Raw genomic sequence first — 16,964 nt, 5'->3', positions numbered from 1 at the left:
GTGATGGGAACAATGAGAAGATTAATAGTAGTGAAGATTTAGTAAATAGTTTGACAGTGTTGAGGGAATTATTTGTTTAGCAGAGTGATGGCGTTCGGGAAGAAACTGTTCTTGTGTCTAGTTGTTCTGGTGTGCAGTGCTCTGTAGCATTGTTTTGAGGGTAGGAGTTGAAACAGTTTATGTCCAGGATGCGAGGGGTCTGTAAATATTTTCACAGCCCTTTTTTTGATTCGTGTAGTATACAGGTCCTCAGTGGAAGGCAGGTTGGTAGGAGTTGTTTTTTCTGCAGTTCTAATTATCCTCTGAAGTCTGTGTCTGTCTTGTCGGGTTGCAGAACCAAACCAGGCAGTTATAGAGGTGCAGATGACAGACTCAATAATTCCTCTGTAGAGCTGAAACTGCCAAGCCTGACTACTAAGAGCCATAGATAAGATACAACCTTTTATCAAAAGACAGTCCAGGTGCCTTCTGTACTCATGGTCAAGAAACAAGCAGCAAGAAGACGATTGCCTTTTTAGGACAGGTGAAAAAGACCGAAAATTTAACAACAAGGGGCTGTTATATATAGCAGGTTGAATTTCTTGTTTCTGCAGCACAGCTTATCTGCAGTGTTACTAGCACTTCTCGTGTCTTCAGTTAAGCACATTTCTCTTAAGTCTTCCTGGGGAGCTGGAAGTGGTCTTGAACAAACTCTGCTATCCATTCTTGGGTGAAGCTGTGAGACCTAGTGTCTTTTCAAGGGCTTCACCTTGACCACAAAGTTTCCTCAGTCAGGGAATACCAAGTTCTGCAATAAACTTGAAAGATTCTGAGTACGTCTCTTTCAGTGAATTATAGTTCAGTCCCCTTGTAGCTACCTTTGCTGGTCTTGATGCTGCTGGTACTGCTACTGTTACGACTACATAAAATAATGTACCCCTTCCTCAAGACATTTGCAGGGCTCCTATATAGTTCTCCGTGTCCTGCTTTATCAAACACCGATAGATTAATTCGTATCTCAACTGAATCATCCTTCGACAAGAAGGTGGTAGACTAAAAAAAAGGTCTACAACAAGGTTATGGCTATCCAGGGACTCCATCCCCCCACCACCTCAAAATGGTAGCTCTGATTTGTCTTCTTCGTCTCAGAATGGTACAAATGAAAAAGTGCATTGGTTAGAATATTCATCTGGTTTAAAAGACTGCTTTTGTTTCCTGGCATTTTTTTTAACTTTGTTGTTTTCGAATTGCACTTCTTTGCTGTTCTAGTTGGGGCAGTAATCATCCAATACACACAAAGCGTTCAAATAGATTTTGTGTGTGTGTGATACAGGATTTCTTTATGCATTAGAGGCAATGCCATTATAAAATTTGAAGCACCAGTTTTGCTTTCATGCTTCACTTGAACCTAAGTTACATGTTGTTTTCCTGGCAGCGATCTTTTTTTGCCACCTTAAACATCACTTGAAAGGTGTCACAGTGTAAGTCGCAATTAAGGCCGAGCTGAGATCCTGGATGTCTATCAGATTTATGTCTCTCTAAACTGAGAATCCTATCGCCAAGTTCAAATTTAGTTTAGCTGTCTGAGGATAGATTCTGTATGTGTCTGCTCGTGTGGGATTTTACTTTTGATTTTTAAACTGGTGACATCTAAACTAAGAAACAGTGGATTAGTGATGGAGTGAATTCCTACAAACCCTAGGAACAGAGCCCCTGGAGAGAAATGATGGGATTTGCAATTCAACAATATTTGGAAGGCTTCAAATGACATACCTAGTTAAGGGCAAACTAAAATATTCTGCTCTGAAAAGTGATTCATAGCAGCTGCTTCAGACATCAAAGGAAAACTGATTTTTAAAGAATTAGGGCAGCAGCTTTCTATAAATCTATTGTACAAGATAATGGGGGAAGAAACTGAGCCATCCCGAATCCCACAGACATCCATGTTTTTATTTATTTTATTTTATTTTATTTTTTTATTGTTCTCCAAAATACAGGAAGGCATACAAGGCTGTTGAGACCATGAAGCTGAGATCATGAAGAAGTTGTCAACGTTTATCGCTGACTCTAATTTCTAACGTTATCTAGATTATGCCTTTCGATTAGAGACTTGAAGGCCATTATTGCTGGTGTTATGTGACCCTGCTTCAAAATAAGCAAACAAAAAACAGTTTTAACTGGCTCTGAGTTATTATGTATTAAGTAAAGGAATGAATTCTTGTATGCGCTCCCTGGGTGTTTGCTTGAGAAGCAATTAGTTTTTCAGCTCCTCTTTTTTTCTTTCTGTCCCGTTTAGATGGTGTGATTGATTGCATCTCATTTGAGGTTTCAGAAAGCCACGGTGATAAAAATGTCAAGTTAACAGTGTGGATTTGTTTGTTATGGAACTGAATAACTGGAAATTTGTAATCTTTTGAGGGACACTGATGGATAGAACGATGATTCCTTTCACTCTCCTAGGACATACTCACATGGTTAGGGTTAATCACATAACTAAACATTGAACTTACTCCAAATAGGATTTTGAAAAAAATAATAATTGTGTATAATATACAGGTAGTCCTCAACTTACAACAGTTCATTTAGTGACAGTTCAAAGTTACAATGGCACTGAAAAAAGTGACTTATGACAATTTTTCACATTTACAAACTTTGTAGCTGCCTCACGATCATGTGATCAAAATCCAGATGCTTGGCAATTGGTTCATACTTATGACTGCTTCTGTGCCCCAAGGTCATGTGATCCCCTTTTGTGACCTTCTGACCAACAAAGTCAATGGGGAAGCCCGATTCACTTAACAATCATGTTACTAACTTATGAACTATAGTGATTCACTGAACAAATGGGGCAAGAAAGATTATAAAATGGGGCAAAACTCACTTAATAACATAAATATTGGGCTCACTTGTGGTTGTAAGTTGAGGACTACCTGTATACCAGAATGCAGTCCTCCGTTGGATTTATATTTGTCCAAGGTTTCTAGTTTCATCAGCTTCAGTGAGAAAACAATTTCCTCCAATGTTGTGAATTTCCATTCCTTTGTCAGCCAATAGAGGTGGTCCTCGACTTGCGACCACAATTGAGCCCAATATTTCTGCTGCTAAGTGACACATTTGTTAAGTGAGTTTTGTCCCATTGTACAACCTTTCTTGCCAGAGCTGTTAAGTGAATCTCTGCAGTTGTTAAGCTTATAACACGATTGTTAAGGGAATGTGGCTTCCTCATTGATAGCAGAATGTCACAAAAGGGGATCATATGACCCCAAGACATTGCAACCGTCATAAATACGAGTCAGTTGGCAACGGTCTGAATTTTGATCACATGACCATGAGGATGCTGCAATGGTCGTAAGTGTGAAAAATGATCATAAGTCACTGTTTCAGTGCCATTGTAACTTTGAATGGTCACTAAATGAACTATTGTAAATTGAGGACTACCTGTATTGCAGGTGTGGTTTGTACAACACTGGCAGGCCTAAGATAGAGCCTTCAAGTGCTTTCCATGTTTTATAGCAAGGAAGAAGTGGCCTTTAGCTACTCTAAAACTGTTAGTACTGATCCCCAAGCAACAAGCAAAATGTAGCCGTAGTTGGAAGTTGGAAGTTTATCAGCAGCAATACTTAACGAATAAAAAGATTTCAAATATCTGGATATTACCTTCCAATCATTTTTGTCAGAGAAGAAACAGATGAAAGATGTTTCTACTTGGACCCATAAAACTGCCAGTGCAATTTTATGACCCATCAGCAGTGGCAACAATAATTGCATCCTGGTGTCCCTAAATTTATTTAGAGTCAAGATAATGAGCCTATAGCTTCAATATTTACAGCCCTATTATAAAGTTCTGAGAACCTTCACAGTAACAACCCAAGTTCATTAAGAGCTTCCTTTAGGTTCTGCAATGTGTCATCAAATTCTTCTAGATTTCAAATCATGGCTAGAGTCTGTCAAATCTTCCTTAACATTTTCTCACTTTAACATTTTGTTAAAACTGACCCTTAATGGAGCAATTTTGGGCATCCTTAATTTCATGGCAGGTAAGATCTTAGACGTTGAGGCCTCTGAATCAAATTCACAGGGAGTCCTCAGTGAGCTGTAATTGGGACCAGGAACCTTGTCACTATGCAGTGCGATTGTAAAGTAAAAGTCACATGACTGTGCCGACTTACAATAGCAATTCAGTTACGGGCAGTGTCATGTGACTGCTGATGGCTTCCCTATTGACTTGACTTCTCAGAAGCCAGCAATAAAGGTCGCAAATGATGATCACATGACTGTGGTTCCCTGTGACCATTGTAATTGTGCAAGTGGTTGCTGAACATCCAAATCATGATCATGTGATTGCAGGCACACAATCGGGCACATTGTGATGACTGCAGTTTTGAGGACCAACTATAAGTCTCCTCACTCAGCATTGTGACTTCGAGCAGTTGCTGAATGAGTGTTGCTAAGTAAGGACAACCTGTATGTCCATTGGGTTTTTAGGGGGGCTTTGTGGCTTAGCTTTGATTTGCTAATCTAATTTGCTAATCTATCTCTATCACCTGGGTCAGGCTAAGGATTAAGCTTTTAAAACTGCATTCTTTAAACAAATATTGCACTGAAGTTATATTTTTCAATTTAGTAACATTAATTACAATGCCTTGATTATTGCTATTAATAATTTAGTAGTAGTGCTAATAGTAGTAAAATCTGAGCTACAAAATACATTGTACTGCACAGAACTTGTGCGGTAAGCAACAAATGAAGCTAAATACACACAGAGTTAAGTCCAATTCAAAAGGTATTGTGAATCACCACATCTTGTCCTGAGGTTAGAAATTCTTCCTTAATTTTATGGTAATAAAGATCGTTCTTAGATTGTTGCTAAAGGCATATATCCTTGATTGTTGCCTTTGGAGAGAGAAAAAAGGACTGAGGCCTGATGTTTATGTCTAATATAAACTACATTATCAGGTTCAAGAAAGATTTTATTTAATTTTAAGCATATTTCTCTGAGTGTTTACATGTGCTCACATACAACTATATACATATAGCCCATTGTTTGATGGAATGATAAATACTGTAGGTAAAGGATAATAAAAAAAAACCAATGCAACCATAATGTTTTGTTAATGTTAGATAGTTTGTGAACTTATAAAACCCCATTCATTTGTTTTAGATACCTAAGAGACTTCAAGTTCTGTAAATTATCCTCACACTCACCCCGCCATTTTCACATGCAGCTGAAAAATTTATTTACCCCAAGGGGTGGGGGGATAGACGTATGGACGTACAGACAGGCGGACAGAAAGACAAAAAATTATGAATATTGTGTCCTCCAAGCCATATTGGATTACCTTTCCAGGGTTTTTTTCTCCTTTGTTGGTTCTAGTGTGAACACAACTTAGCTTACGTTATCATGCTGCAGCTAGAACATACTTGCCGTAATTATATGCCACTAAATCATTTTCAACTCCTAGCAACCATTTTGAGAAGTTTTGAGCATTTACAAAATTCCCCCCAGCCATTTGAATAGCTTTCAATGATTATTGTGTGTCCTCTGTAATAAATTGTTACTTATATTCAGCTTTTAGTTAAGTGATAGAGGATTGAACCAAGTAAGAAAGTTGGAGACCATAATAAATCAGATTAATTATGTTCCCTTGGTGCACCCATGAAAGCGTCTGTTACACTTATTACTGGTATTTGCTGTAGAGAAACATTCAGTCTCCAGGCAATGATGCTGAATCTTCTCTCTTTTTTTAAGTTTACCTTTTATTACCCTCTCATTAGCTGAATTGGAAATAAACTAATGAAACTCCTAGTATGATAGTTAATCATCTTCTCCATATTTTAATGTATTTCATGTGCTTCGGGAAATCATACCTAAGCTGTCTTTTGTAGGGTTTGTTTTGCTCTTTCACTGCTCTCTAACCCTCTTTGTTTTTGGAATTGCTTTGGGCAGCATATAAATGTAGTAATAATAATAATAATAATAATAATAATAATAATAATAATAATAATAATAATAATAATAATAATAATAATAATAATAATAATAATAGAGTCAAAGAGAAAGAACTGGGAAAAAACCATGAAATATCACGACCTGGCCATTGAAACTACACAATTATGGATGAAACATGTAACAGTGATAGCCATTGTCATTGGGGCATTTGGTACGATGTTGAAGAATTTTATAAGATACATCAACAAATTGCAGCTTTCTGCAATAACACCAGCACAACTGCAAAAAACTGTGCTACTTGGAACATTGTACATCTTAAGAAGGTACTTGGTTGATACCTAGGGCGCTGGCAGCAACCCGTATCAACCATTAGCACCAGTCAATAGTATTCGTGATGCATTTTTGAATATCCAGTTGATTGAGTTTCATGTTTAATGAATAAAGTATATAATCATCATCATCATCATGTAAATCAATCAGTCAGTCAAATCAAATCAAATCAAATCAAATCTTCCTCCATCCCTTTAGATTTTATTAGTAGTTAGAGGAGAGAACTCAGGCAAATAGTTCAGGTAGTTCTCGACTTAAACTCATTTATTTAGTGAGCGTTCAAAGTTACAACACACTGAAAAAAATGATTTACAATAGTTTTTCACACATTGCAGCATCCCCATGATCATGTGATCAAAATTCAGATGCTTGGCAACTGGCATGTATTTATGACGGTTGCGATACTCCGGGGTCATGTGATCATCTTTTGTGACTTTCTGACAAGCAACCTCAATGCCAAAGCCAGATTCATTTAACAACCATGTTTTCTAACTGAATACCTGCATTGGTTCACTTAACAGCTCTGTCAAAAAAAAGTCATAAAGTGTGGCAAAACTCACTTAACAAATGTCTTGCTTAGCAATGGAAATTTTGGGCTCAATTGTGGTCGTAAGTTGAGGACTACCTGTATTGGAAACAATCCCAGTCCTATACTTTTCTCATTCCTTAGAGAAATCCAATGGTAGTTGAAGAACTCTTTAAACTCAATGGATTGGATTCTGTTTGTGAGCCTCTAACTACAGAGGATGTGTCTATATTTTCTCTGCTTTTTTTTCTTTGATCAAAGAAAGATCAGAAGAGATAGCATATGGAACTTTAACAAAGGACAATTTGTATTTCTTTGCAGTTTCATCCATAAAGCTGCTCTCTTGGATGAGAAAAAAACTTGTGGTTTCACTTGCTTATATACAGTGATCTAAATACATAATGCTTTACAAAAACTCATGTGTTTTTCTAATAAAAAATACACACAAACAAGAAAGAGGGAAGAAGGATGCAGAGATAAACCAAGCGGTATACAGTAGTGGCCAAAATTGTGAAAACCTTTTGGGAAAAGTGTATTTTTGATTAAATTATCTTTCCATTGATATATAATTTAATATATAATACTACTAATATAATATGTAATACTACTCCCCCCCCCCAAAAAATAGTGTTATTAGCTAGTTTTAGAAAATACACTTTTCCCAAAAGGTTTCCACAATTTTGGCCACTACTGTATAAGATTGTTTCATTCATGTGTGTTTTGTTTAACTATGGTATAGGAACTAGGGTAATGCCCTAAAGCAGGGGTGTCAAACTCAATTTTATTGAGGGCCGCATCAGGGTTGTGTTTGACCTCGAGGGGATGTCAGCGGGGGGGCATGGCCAGTTCAATGTCACTCCTGTCAGGGGCATCTTTGGTGGCCTGAGTGCTCTGCCAGCGAAAATAGGCTCCTAGGCTCAGTTTTCGGCTGCCATGGCCTCCTGCAACCCTCTGCCAGTGAAAAAGGAGTTTGTGAGGGTCGCTTTCACTGGCAGAGGGTTGCAGGAGGCTGTGGCAGCTGAAAACTGAGCCTGGGAGCCCATTTTCCCTAGCAGAAGCACTGCAGGCAGGTCCTTTGCTGTTTCCAGGACGGCCCCACAGTCCAGATCTAAGGAGCCCATGGGCCAGATCCGGCCCCCGGGCCTTGAGTTTGACACCCCTGCCCTAAAGTGTTCCTGAGCTTGAAAGAGGAACTTAAAGGAAATAAAGGAGGCTTGTTGCATTCAGAAGTACATTTCCAAGCATAAACAACAGGAGAAAATAGGTGAAGTTCTAGGGAGTAGGATATCTTTGAGTAGATGAAGTGTATTGAGCAGAATAGAGACAACTACAGAAAAAGAAATGTTTCTACAGAGACATCCGCAGGCTACAAAGAATTACCCCCTTTTACATGTGTGATGTCACAACAGATATGCAAAAGGGATGGAGCTTACAGTGCAACAACACTACTTCCATCATTTTAATTTCCTATGGCTTTCCACATGCAGACTCTCTAGCTGATAAACATGTGCAGGCCATTCAGAAGGACACAGGTATAGAGAAACTTAAAAGTTACTGTGAAATAAATATGAGACTTTTTTTGAAAGATTAATATTTAAGGAGATACTCTCCTCCCTCGTTGTTTTCTGAAAATAGCCTTGGACACACTTAGCTTTTATAGCTGAACTAATCTGATAAGCAGGAAAGTATCCTTACTTAGCCAATAAGCACTTTTAACTTTTTTTTAAAAAAATGATTTGTTTTTAGATTGCATCCCAGCGAATAAGCTCAGTGGATCTCTCATGCTGCAGCCTGGAAGATATGCCTGCCAATCTTTTTTATAGCCAGGACCTCACTCATCTCAATTTGAAGCAAAATTTCCTAAGGCTGAACCCTAGCTCATCAATGGTCAGAGGGCTTGATGACCTACAAAGGTAAAACAGCTTGTTAATCTATTTCGTTTTCCCTTGGGGGGCAGGGGAGGATTGCAGTTGCTTTAAACTCTCTTAAACCATACCTTAAAAGTTTCTAGCTATGTATTAAGTCTCTGTCTTTCACCTGAACCTCAAGTGTGTGTGCCCAGAGTGATTTTCAAGAGCCCAACCCATTTTACATAACTTGATGGTATCGTGGGAACTGACTGTTGCAGCAATATTTTACAATGGGTGAATTTGTGGGAAGGACACGTTAAAAATGGGTAGAGGCTAAAGAGAAAACCACAATGATCCATTGACTAAATTTAACCGAATTACACTTGCAAAACAAAATGACAAATGGCCCACAGATTTTGCCACTCTGCTTGTCTGCATATGCTTTATTTGTATGGTGTTGATTACTTGCAAAAGATAGAGAATCAACTCTTTTTCCATGTGAAATATTTACTTTCTTTTAGGGTCTCTGTTAAAGACTTTTAGCTATTCAAATGGTTGCTTACAAGGGTGAATGCTAGTTGGGATCTTGGTTAAAGTAGTATACCTCTACTTTACACAGTCCTTCTTTACTGTATCCAAACAGCTGCCTCTAAAACTATTTGCATTTTTTGTGATGTAATTTGAAAAGAGTTTACTATCGGAGAGAACGTTAGGTAAAAGTAAAGGTTCCCTCGCATATATGTGTTAGTTGTTCCCGACTCTAGGGGGCAGTGCTCATCTCTGTTTCAAAGTCGAAGAGCCAACGCTGTCTGAAGACATCTCCATGGTCATGTGGCCAGCATAACTAAACGCCAAAGGTGCACGGAACGCTGCTACCTTCCCACCAGAAGTGTTTTTCTACTTGCATTTTTTACATGCTTTCGAACTGCTAGGTTGGCAGAAGCTGGGACAAGTAACAGGGGCTCACCCTGTTACGTGGCACTAGGGATTTGAACCGCTGAACTGCCGACCTTTCGATCAACAGGCTCAGCATCTTAGCCACTGAGCCACCGTGTCCCTTTTGAAAAGAACGTTAGTTGGATTTAATTATCTTTCTGTTAACTTCAAGTGGATTTGCCAGGAAAGTACACTTCAGACTAGAAGGGAGGATTAAGGCTTCTTCCTGTCCCAGGGAGGAAAAAACTTCGTTTTAGTTCCATGTACTGATTTTGGTTGACCGCACTTCAACTTTGTTACTGAATAATTCATTATAGCCACAGGACTCTCTGGTGGCAAGAACATACATAAAATGTAGGAATAAGATATAATAGTTAATAAACATAGTAAAGCAGTTAGTGGTTTGTGCCTTGTCATTTAAATTGCCTCTGAGTTTGTTTCCAACTTGAGTAGGGTGAGATTGTTACAACCAGGTTTCAGTGACCAGGATGGTTGTTTATAAATATGCCAGCTACCATTCTTAGTTGGACACAACAGGAAAAGGAATACAGGTGGCCCTTAACTTACAAGCGGTTGGTTAATGACCCTTCGAAGTTACGGCAGACTCAAGAAAAGTTACAACCTGTTCTCAGAATTATGACTGACACATCACCTGTGCGGTCACTTGATTGCATTTTGACCTGGCAACCAGCTCACATTTACAACTGATTGCAGAGAAGACAACGTTGTCTTCTAATGTGGGGCAGTATGAAATTATAAAATATTGGTAACCAGTGCACAGGAGTGGGATGCAATGTGCCAGAGATGATACATATTGTCTGGCAGAATTGGAGATCGGTCTTTTGGGTGTGGGCACTGTTAATCCACACACTGGCACAGTAGTCAGTTGTAGAATAAACCAAAGCCAAGACTTGTTTGTAGGGTGTTAGTATCAGCACATCTAGTTTTAGCCAGTCGGTTCAGTAAAGTTTTGCAACTTTTCAATTTTACAGCTGTTTTTTCCAGATGCTGTCAGACGTTTAGTGATCTGTCCAATGTTACCCCCAGGTACTTCGGACAGTTATTACATTGTAAAATACTGTTTTCTAACGTCACTAAAGGCTGTTAATTTGTGTAACTATTGCTGACTTGGAATATGGCTACTTCAGGTTTTTGTTAGGCTCGGTTGGAGGCACCATTTTTGTATAAGGAATTAAATATTACAATTGAAGAAGAGCATTTTGATTTGACTTACTAATAGAGAATGGAGCAAAATAATTTAACATCGGACATATTGAAGGATATTTGTGAATAACGAACCCAGAAGTTAATTTTAAAAAATGTGTCGTGTTTGCCATTATAGACACTGTGTTTGGAAGATGATATGGAAGAGGAGCAAGCTTTTCTGGATAGGTCTGAAATTGATTTGAAAATGACAGATTGTGGGAATGATGTGGAAGGAGATGTTAGATAGACTGGATATACAAATTAAACCGGCTGATGTCTTAACCAATCAAAAGAGCAAACGGGGATAATTTTCTTATATGGAATTTACAAAAGAGTCCTGTTAAAATTTTTGAAAAATTTCAGAAAAAGAAACAAAGGAAAAATGGAAAGAAATCGAATTGTAGGATGCTATTGGATAGGATTAAGAATTTAAGATCATTAAAAGTAAAAAGAAGAAATATTGGGGTTTTTTTAAAATCAAAATTAAAATAGATACATTATCTCTGGTAACCTTTAATAGACTTTTGCTGTCAGGACTGAATTTTACAGATTTGTTTATAGGTAAGAGATGAGATATGGGGAGAAGAAAAGATTTTTGTTATATTTTAAGAGAAGTGATAAATATTGTCTATATAGATAGTCCTCGATTTATGACCACAACTGAGCCCAAAATTTTTGTTGCTAAGTGACACATTTGTTAAGTGAATTTTATCCCATTTTACAACCTTTCTTACCACAGTTGTTAAGGGAATCGCTGCAGTTGTTAACTTAGTAATATGGTTGTTAAGTGAATTTGGCTTTCGCATTGATTTTACTTGCCAGAAAGCCGTAAAAGGTGATCACATGACCCCCTGGACACTGCAACAGTCATAAATGTGAGTCAGTTGCCAAATGTTTGAATTTTGATCACATGATTATGGGGATGCTGCAAAGGTCGTAAATATGAAAACTGGTAGTAAGTCACCTTTTTCAGTCACTTCCCGCCTGGACTATTGCAATGCTCTCTACATGGGGCTCCCCTTGAAGAGCACCGGGAGGCTCCAGCTAGTCCAGAATGCGGCCGCACGGGTGATAGAGGGGGCACCACGTTGCTCCCGTATAACACCCATCCTGCACTGGCTGCCGATAGCTTTCCGGGTGCAATTCAAGGTGCTGGTTATCACCTTTAAAGCGCTCCATGGCTTAGGACCGGGGTATTTGCGAGACCGCCTTCTGCCACCGATTGCCTCCCAACGACCTGTGCGCTCCCACAGAGCGGGCCTCCTCAGGGTGCCCAAACAATGTAGGTTGGCGGCCCCCAGGGGGAGGGCCTTCTCTGTGACGGCACCAGCCCTATGGAACGAGTTACCTCCGGGGTTACGCTAACTCCCCGACCTCCGGGCCTTCAAGCGTGAACTAAAGACTTTATTATTTCACCGAGCGGGACTAGCCTAAGAATGTATTTTAGCGAAATTTTAATGGGTTTTTAATCGGTCTTCGACCGTTTTAGTGATTTGGCCACTAAATATTTGTTTTTAAATTGTTTTTTAAATAGTGTTTATTTATTATATTTATATCATAGTGTTATGTGTATTTTAATATTGGCTGTACACCGCCCTGAGTCCTTCGGGAGATGGTGCGGTATAAAAATGTAATTATAAATAAATAAATTATAAATTGTAATTTTGAACAGTCACTAAATGAACTGTTGTAAGTCGAGAATTACCTATATTTGTTATGAAGGGGGAAGTCATTTTTGTATCTTTTTCTTTCTTTTTTTCACTGTCTATTTTTTCTTTCTGTTTCTATTTATTTATATTGATTCTTTTTTTTTTAGTTGTAATATTCAAAAATTATTATGTAACAAAGTGGTTAATTCTTCTTTGGACAGAGTCTGGATTAAATGTATTTCCATCTCTTGCATTCTGTGACTATATCGAGCGTTAAAAGATATCAACCACAAAGCTATCCTTTGTGCGTGTGAATGCATGCATGTTCCCCATGCTCATAGTAATGTGTATGCTTTTTAGAAGGAACAATGACTGCAGCTTTCTAATGAAAAAGCTTCATGTCCAAAATGTTTTAACTGCTACAGCTTTCCTGATTTTACTGTGGCCAGTTTGGACTAAAAAAACTGAAAATTGTGCTACATTAAAACACTTCTTTTGAATTGCTACAACACAGTAGAAAGGTGTGCTTTGAAAGAGGTAGGGAGCTTTTGTACTCTGTGCACATAAAAGGACAACTTATTCTTCTCCGTTTAGGGAACACACTTACTAGTGCACAATAAAGGACAGCGCAGCTGATTGGCAGCTTGGCTTTAGACCTAAACTCAGTATAGCAGCTTGGCTGGATATAGCCACAAATTGTTGTTCTGTAAATGTCCTGCTCTTAGAGGTTGCGTATGTCTGCTCAAGGGAATCTTTTTGCAGCTGAATAATAAAATAATCCTTGTTGTGCTGTTTCATTTTACTTACATAAATACAATGCCTCCTGTATCCAACCACTCTTCTTTCTTATTGTAAGACTGTTCTTGTCATGAGTACAAAGGTTCTGTTGTCTAGAGAAAAAAACACTTGCACTTTGGATGGACTCCTGCTTTCATCTCTCATCTGTGGTGATTTGTCTGCTTCAAAAAGAAAGCAATTAGGCTTTTGTTGTTGCAGTATATTATATTCCTTGAGCGTTATCTTTTAGTAACCCTAAACCTGCTGCGATAAGGAAAATAACATGTTAAAGTGAAGCATTGCAATCAACACTATCCTGAGGAGTTTAAACTGTCTTTCTTGAAATTTCAATGTAAAAGAGTGTGGCTTTCTGATAAAAATGTGTGGACTCACGCACACAAAAATACATACACAAAACACTTGGGGCAAAACTTCTAATTTATATAGATCTTAATCTGCATGGGATGGACTGAATATTTTGGTCAAATTATTGGATATCACGGTTGCCTTTAATTCATTGAAAGGAACACAGCAAGGGCCTTATAATCCAAAATTTTCTTCTCCCACATTGGCTAACTAGATTTAAAGGGGAAACTTGTAAGCATGGTACAATAATACCCTCTCACTTGTATTCCCAGTAAATATTATACATTAGAGATTCTAATAAGATATGACAGATTTCCCAGTGACCTCCATTGCAATCCATTTTATTGCTATTAACATTGGATGTTATTATTTTATACTGGGAATATTTCAGAACTCTTATAAAAAATATTATCATTTGTCTATCCTAGATCTTCTGCATCTCAATGTCATTTAATGACCTTTAAGCTCTTTATTACGTGAAGGGTGGAAAACAAATCTCGATGTTTAACTTTTCAACATTCTAGTTCCTATTTTGATGACACCGGTTACTGTTTTCAGTCAATTCAGTAAATCTCACATCTCTCACTAGGTGCAGGCCACCATGTAGGATTATCTTTAGTTGTTTCTTTTCTGGTTGTTCTCATGACAGCTGCTTAAAAATAGTCTTTTAAGATGTCAAAAAAAATCCACATCTTACCCACGACTCAAATATCTCTTTATACAATGTACTGCAGTCTTCTCCAATCTAGTATCATGTTGAAACAAGATATATTGCCCCAAATGGTTGGGAATTCTAGTATTTCTAGTCCCAACAAATGTGGATGGCACTAGAATAGGATAAACCAGTCTTTGCAAAGTTTATTCAAAGTGTTCATGTTACTCCACTATCCATATCAAATTCATTCTCCAATTTAGTAACTTCCTAAACAATATAATCAAGGATGACACACAAATTAATTCCATATTTTTTAAAGGGGCCGCCATGGCTCAATGATTAAAGACACTGGGCTTTTCAACCGGAAAGCTGCAGCTCAAGTTCGAGCACCATGCAACTGAGTGAGCTCCCGTTTCTGTCCCAGCTCCTACCCATCTAGCAGTTTGAAAACGTGCAAATGTGAGTAGATTAATAGGTACCATGTCAGTAGAAGGTAACAGTTTTCCGTGCATGTTTGGCATTCAGCCATGCTGGCCACATGTCCATGTAAAATGTCTTTGAACAATGCTGATTCCCTTGGCCAAGAGATAAGCAACGTACCCTACATGGCTGTCAGGGAATAATTCTCAGGTTATTTTGATGCTATATCCTGATTGATATTCTTTCTTTACACTTTGCACCCAGGAAGGCTATATCTTCCAAATTTTGCGAGCCTAGGAAATGCTTGAGTATATAGAATTTTATAAAGGTATAAATTTTTATTAAATTTCTTATAAAATGTGTAATAGTTTATGGAATATTGCTGAGGTTGAGTTATATAATATAGGATATTGTCATGGGGAACCTGAAAAGCTGTTTTATTCAGCTTATACTGCATTTTAGTTTTCTGAGACTGAGTACCTACACTTTTTAGTGTGTGCCTTGGTTATTTACCCCAGGTCTTTTCTTACACATTTCCCTTTTTCCCTCTCAGCATTTTAGAAAGCTCTGTACGTATTTATGCTAGACTCTTCAGATAACTCTCATATTGCCACCGATAGCCTCCCAACGACCTGTGCGCTCCTACAGACTGGGCCTTCTCAGGGTGCCGTCGACCAAACAATGTCAGTTGGCGGCCCCCAGGGGAGAGCCTTCTCTGTGGCAGCACCGGCCCTTTGGAATGAGTTGCCTCCGGGGTTACGCCAACTCCCCGACCTCCGGACCTTCAAACGGGAACGGAAGACTTTATTATTTCATCGAGCGGGACTAGCCTAAGTGTATTTTAACTGTAAATTTTAAGGGGTTTTATGTCGGTCTATGACCGTTTTAGTCGATTGGCCTACTAAATATTTGTTTTTAAATTCTTTTTAAATTTGCTATTTATTCTTTGTATTTTAATATGGCTGTAAACCGCCCTGAGTCCTTCGGGAGAAGGGCGGTATAGAAATTAAATTATAAATAAAAATAAATAAATAAAAATTTTCCTCTACTAGGAATTGCTCCCAACTGCCCAATCATTGTATTGATTCACAGGATTTACCATACTTCCTGAACCTTTTTTTCCCTTCAGCTTCCCCAGCTACTGAATGTAACTTAACTTTTGTCTTAGTTCATCAAATTTCTGCTATTCTGAAATCTGTTTAGAAAGATGGTAAATGCAGGAAGGTGCTCAAGAATATTGTTGATTTTTAGAATGCTAGATTTTTTTTTCTGGATAAACATAAAGGGTATAGAAATCTCCCTAATTCCATTCCTTTGAAATCAGACAATGCTTAAGTGAAGTACATTGAAATTTTGATTTAATAGTTTGGATATATATCTGATAGAGAGCCAGTTTGGAGTAGTGGCTAAGGCATCATGTTAGAAACTGGGAGGCTATGAGTTCTAGTCCTACCATAGGCACAAAGCCAGCTTGGTGACCTTGGGCCAGCCAGTCACTTTCTCTCAGTCTCTCAGAAAAGCAATGGCAACCCATTTCTGAAAACCTAGCCAAGAAAACTTCAAGGACTTGTCCAGGCAGACTCTGAGAACCAGACATTAAAGAATTAAAGAAAAAATAATTGATGGATTCAAGATAGATTAAATAATGTACCATTAATATTCTTATAAGAAGGAGAAGAAGTGAAGAATGATAAAAGAAAGATGGACCTTAGGTTGAAAAATACTGGGGAAATTTCAAAATTAAATGTGAGATTGAGATTTACTGATTGTGCAGAAAATCATTTGAAATACATTTTGAAAAAAAATGCTTATCTCTTGTGATTTCTTTGTCCAGCAGAACCATTACACTGTGGTTTGAACAAAGTCAGATCTCCTTACTGAAGCCAGTCATTCAAGAAAGAAAGAAAGATTAAGCCTGCTGACATGATTTACTTCTTCAAGTAAATTATGTTTTATTTGCCCAATATTACTAGGATGAGTTTAATCTGATTTCTGGGTTGAGTCTGTGGTGCTGTTGTGCCCACAGCTTGCTAGCATGGCCTCAACAAACAAACAAAAACTGCCACATGATTCAATTTTTAATTTTGAAACCTAAAGCAACCTAGAACAGTTACCCACTTTCTTTACTGTCACATCCACTGTACATTAACAGATAAATTTAACAAAGTCAGGGAAAGAAGTTTAACGATAAATTGGCATTGCTTTGTTTATGTTGCAACTAACAACAACACAAATATGGGGTGGAGTGGGGTGGAAAGTTTCATGACCGTTTCCCCAGGTTTGGGCTGCTCCACGATGACATTAGTTTGAGTTAACATGG

General features: G+C 38.0%; 1 protein-coding gene across 2 annotated transcripts in view; it reads left to right on the top strand.

Annotated features, from left to right (window-relative positions):
* The window catches only part of PHLPP1 (PH domain and leucine rich repeat protein phosphatase 1), a 197,246-nt gene that overhangs the window by 123,062 nt on the left and 57,220 nt on the right, over positions 1-16,964 (top strand). For both annotated transcript variants that reach the window (XM_058175660.1, XM_058175661.1), the window contains exon 4: positions 8,532-8,698. In XM_058175660.1, coding sequence (XP_058031643.1) covers positions 8,532-8,698 — 167 coding nt within the window. The remainder of the gene's footprint in view (positions 1-8,531; positions 8,699-16,964) is intronic.

Source organism: Ahaetulla prasina, chromosome 3 (assembly GCF_028640845.1).
Source record: "Ahaetulla prasina isolate Xishuangbanna chromosome 3, ASM2864084v1, whole genome shotgun sequence".
Classification (NCBI taxonomy): domain Eukaryota; kingdom Metazoa; phylum Chordata; class Lepidosauria; order Squamata; family Colubridae; genus Ahaetulla; species Ahaetulla prasina.
The sequence above is the reverse complement of the archived record's forward strand: the minus strand, read 5'-3'. Positions and strand labels throughout refer to the sequence as shown.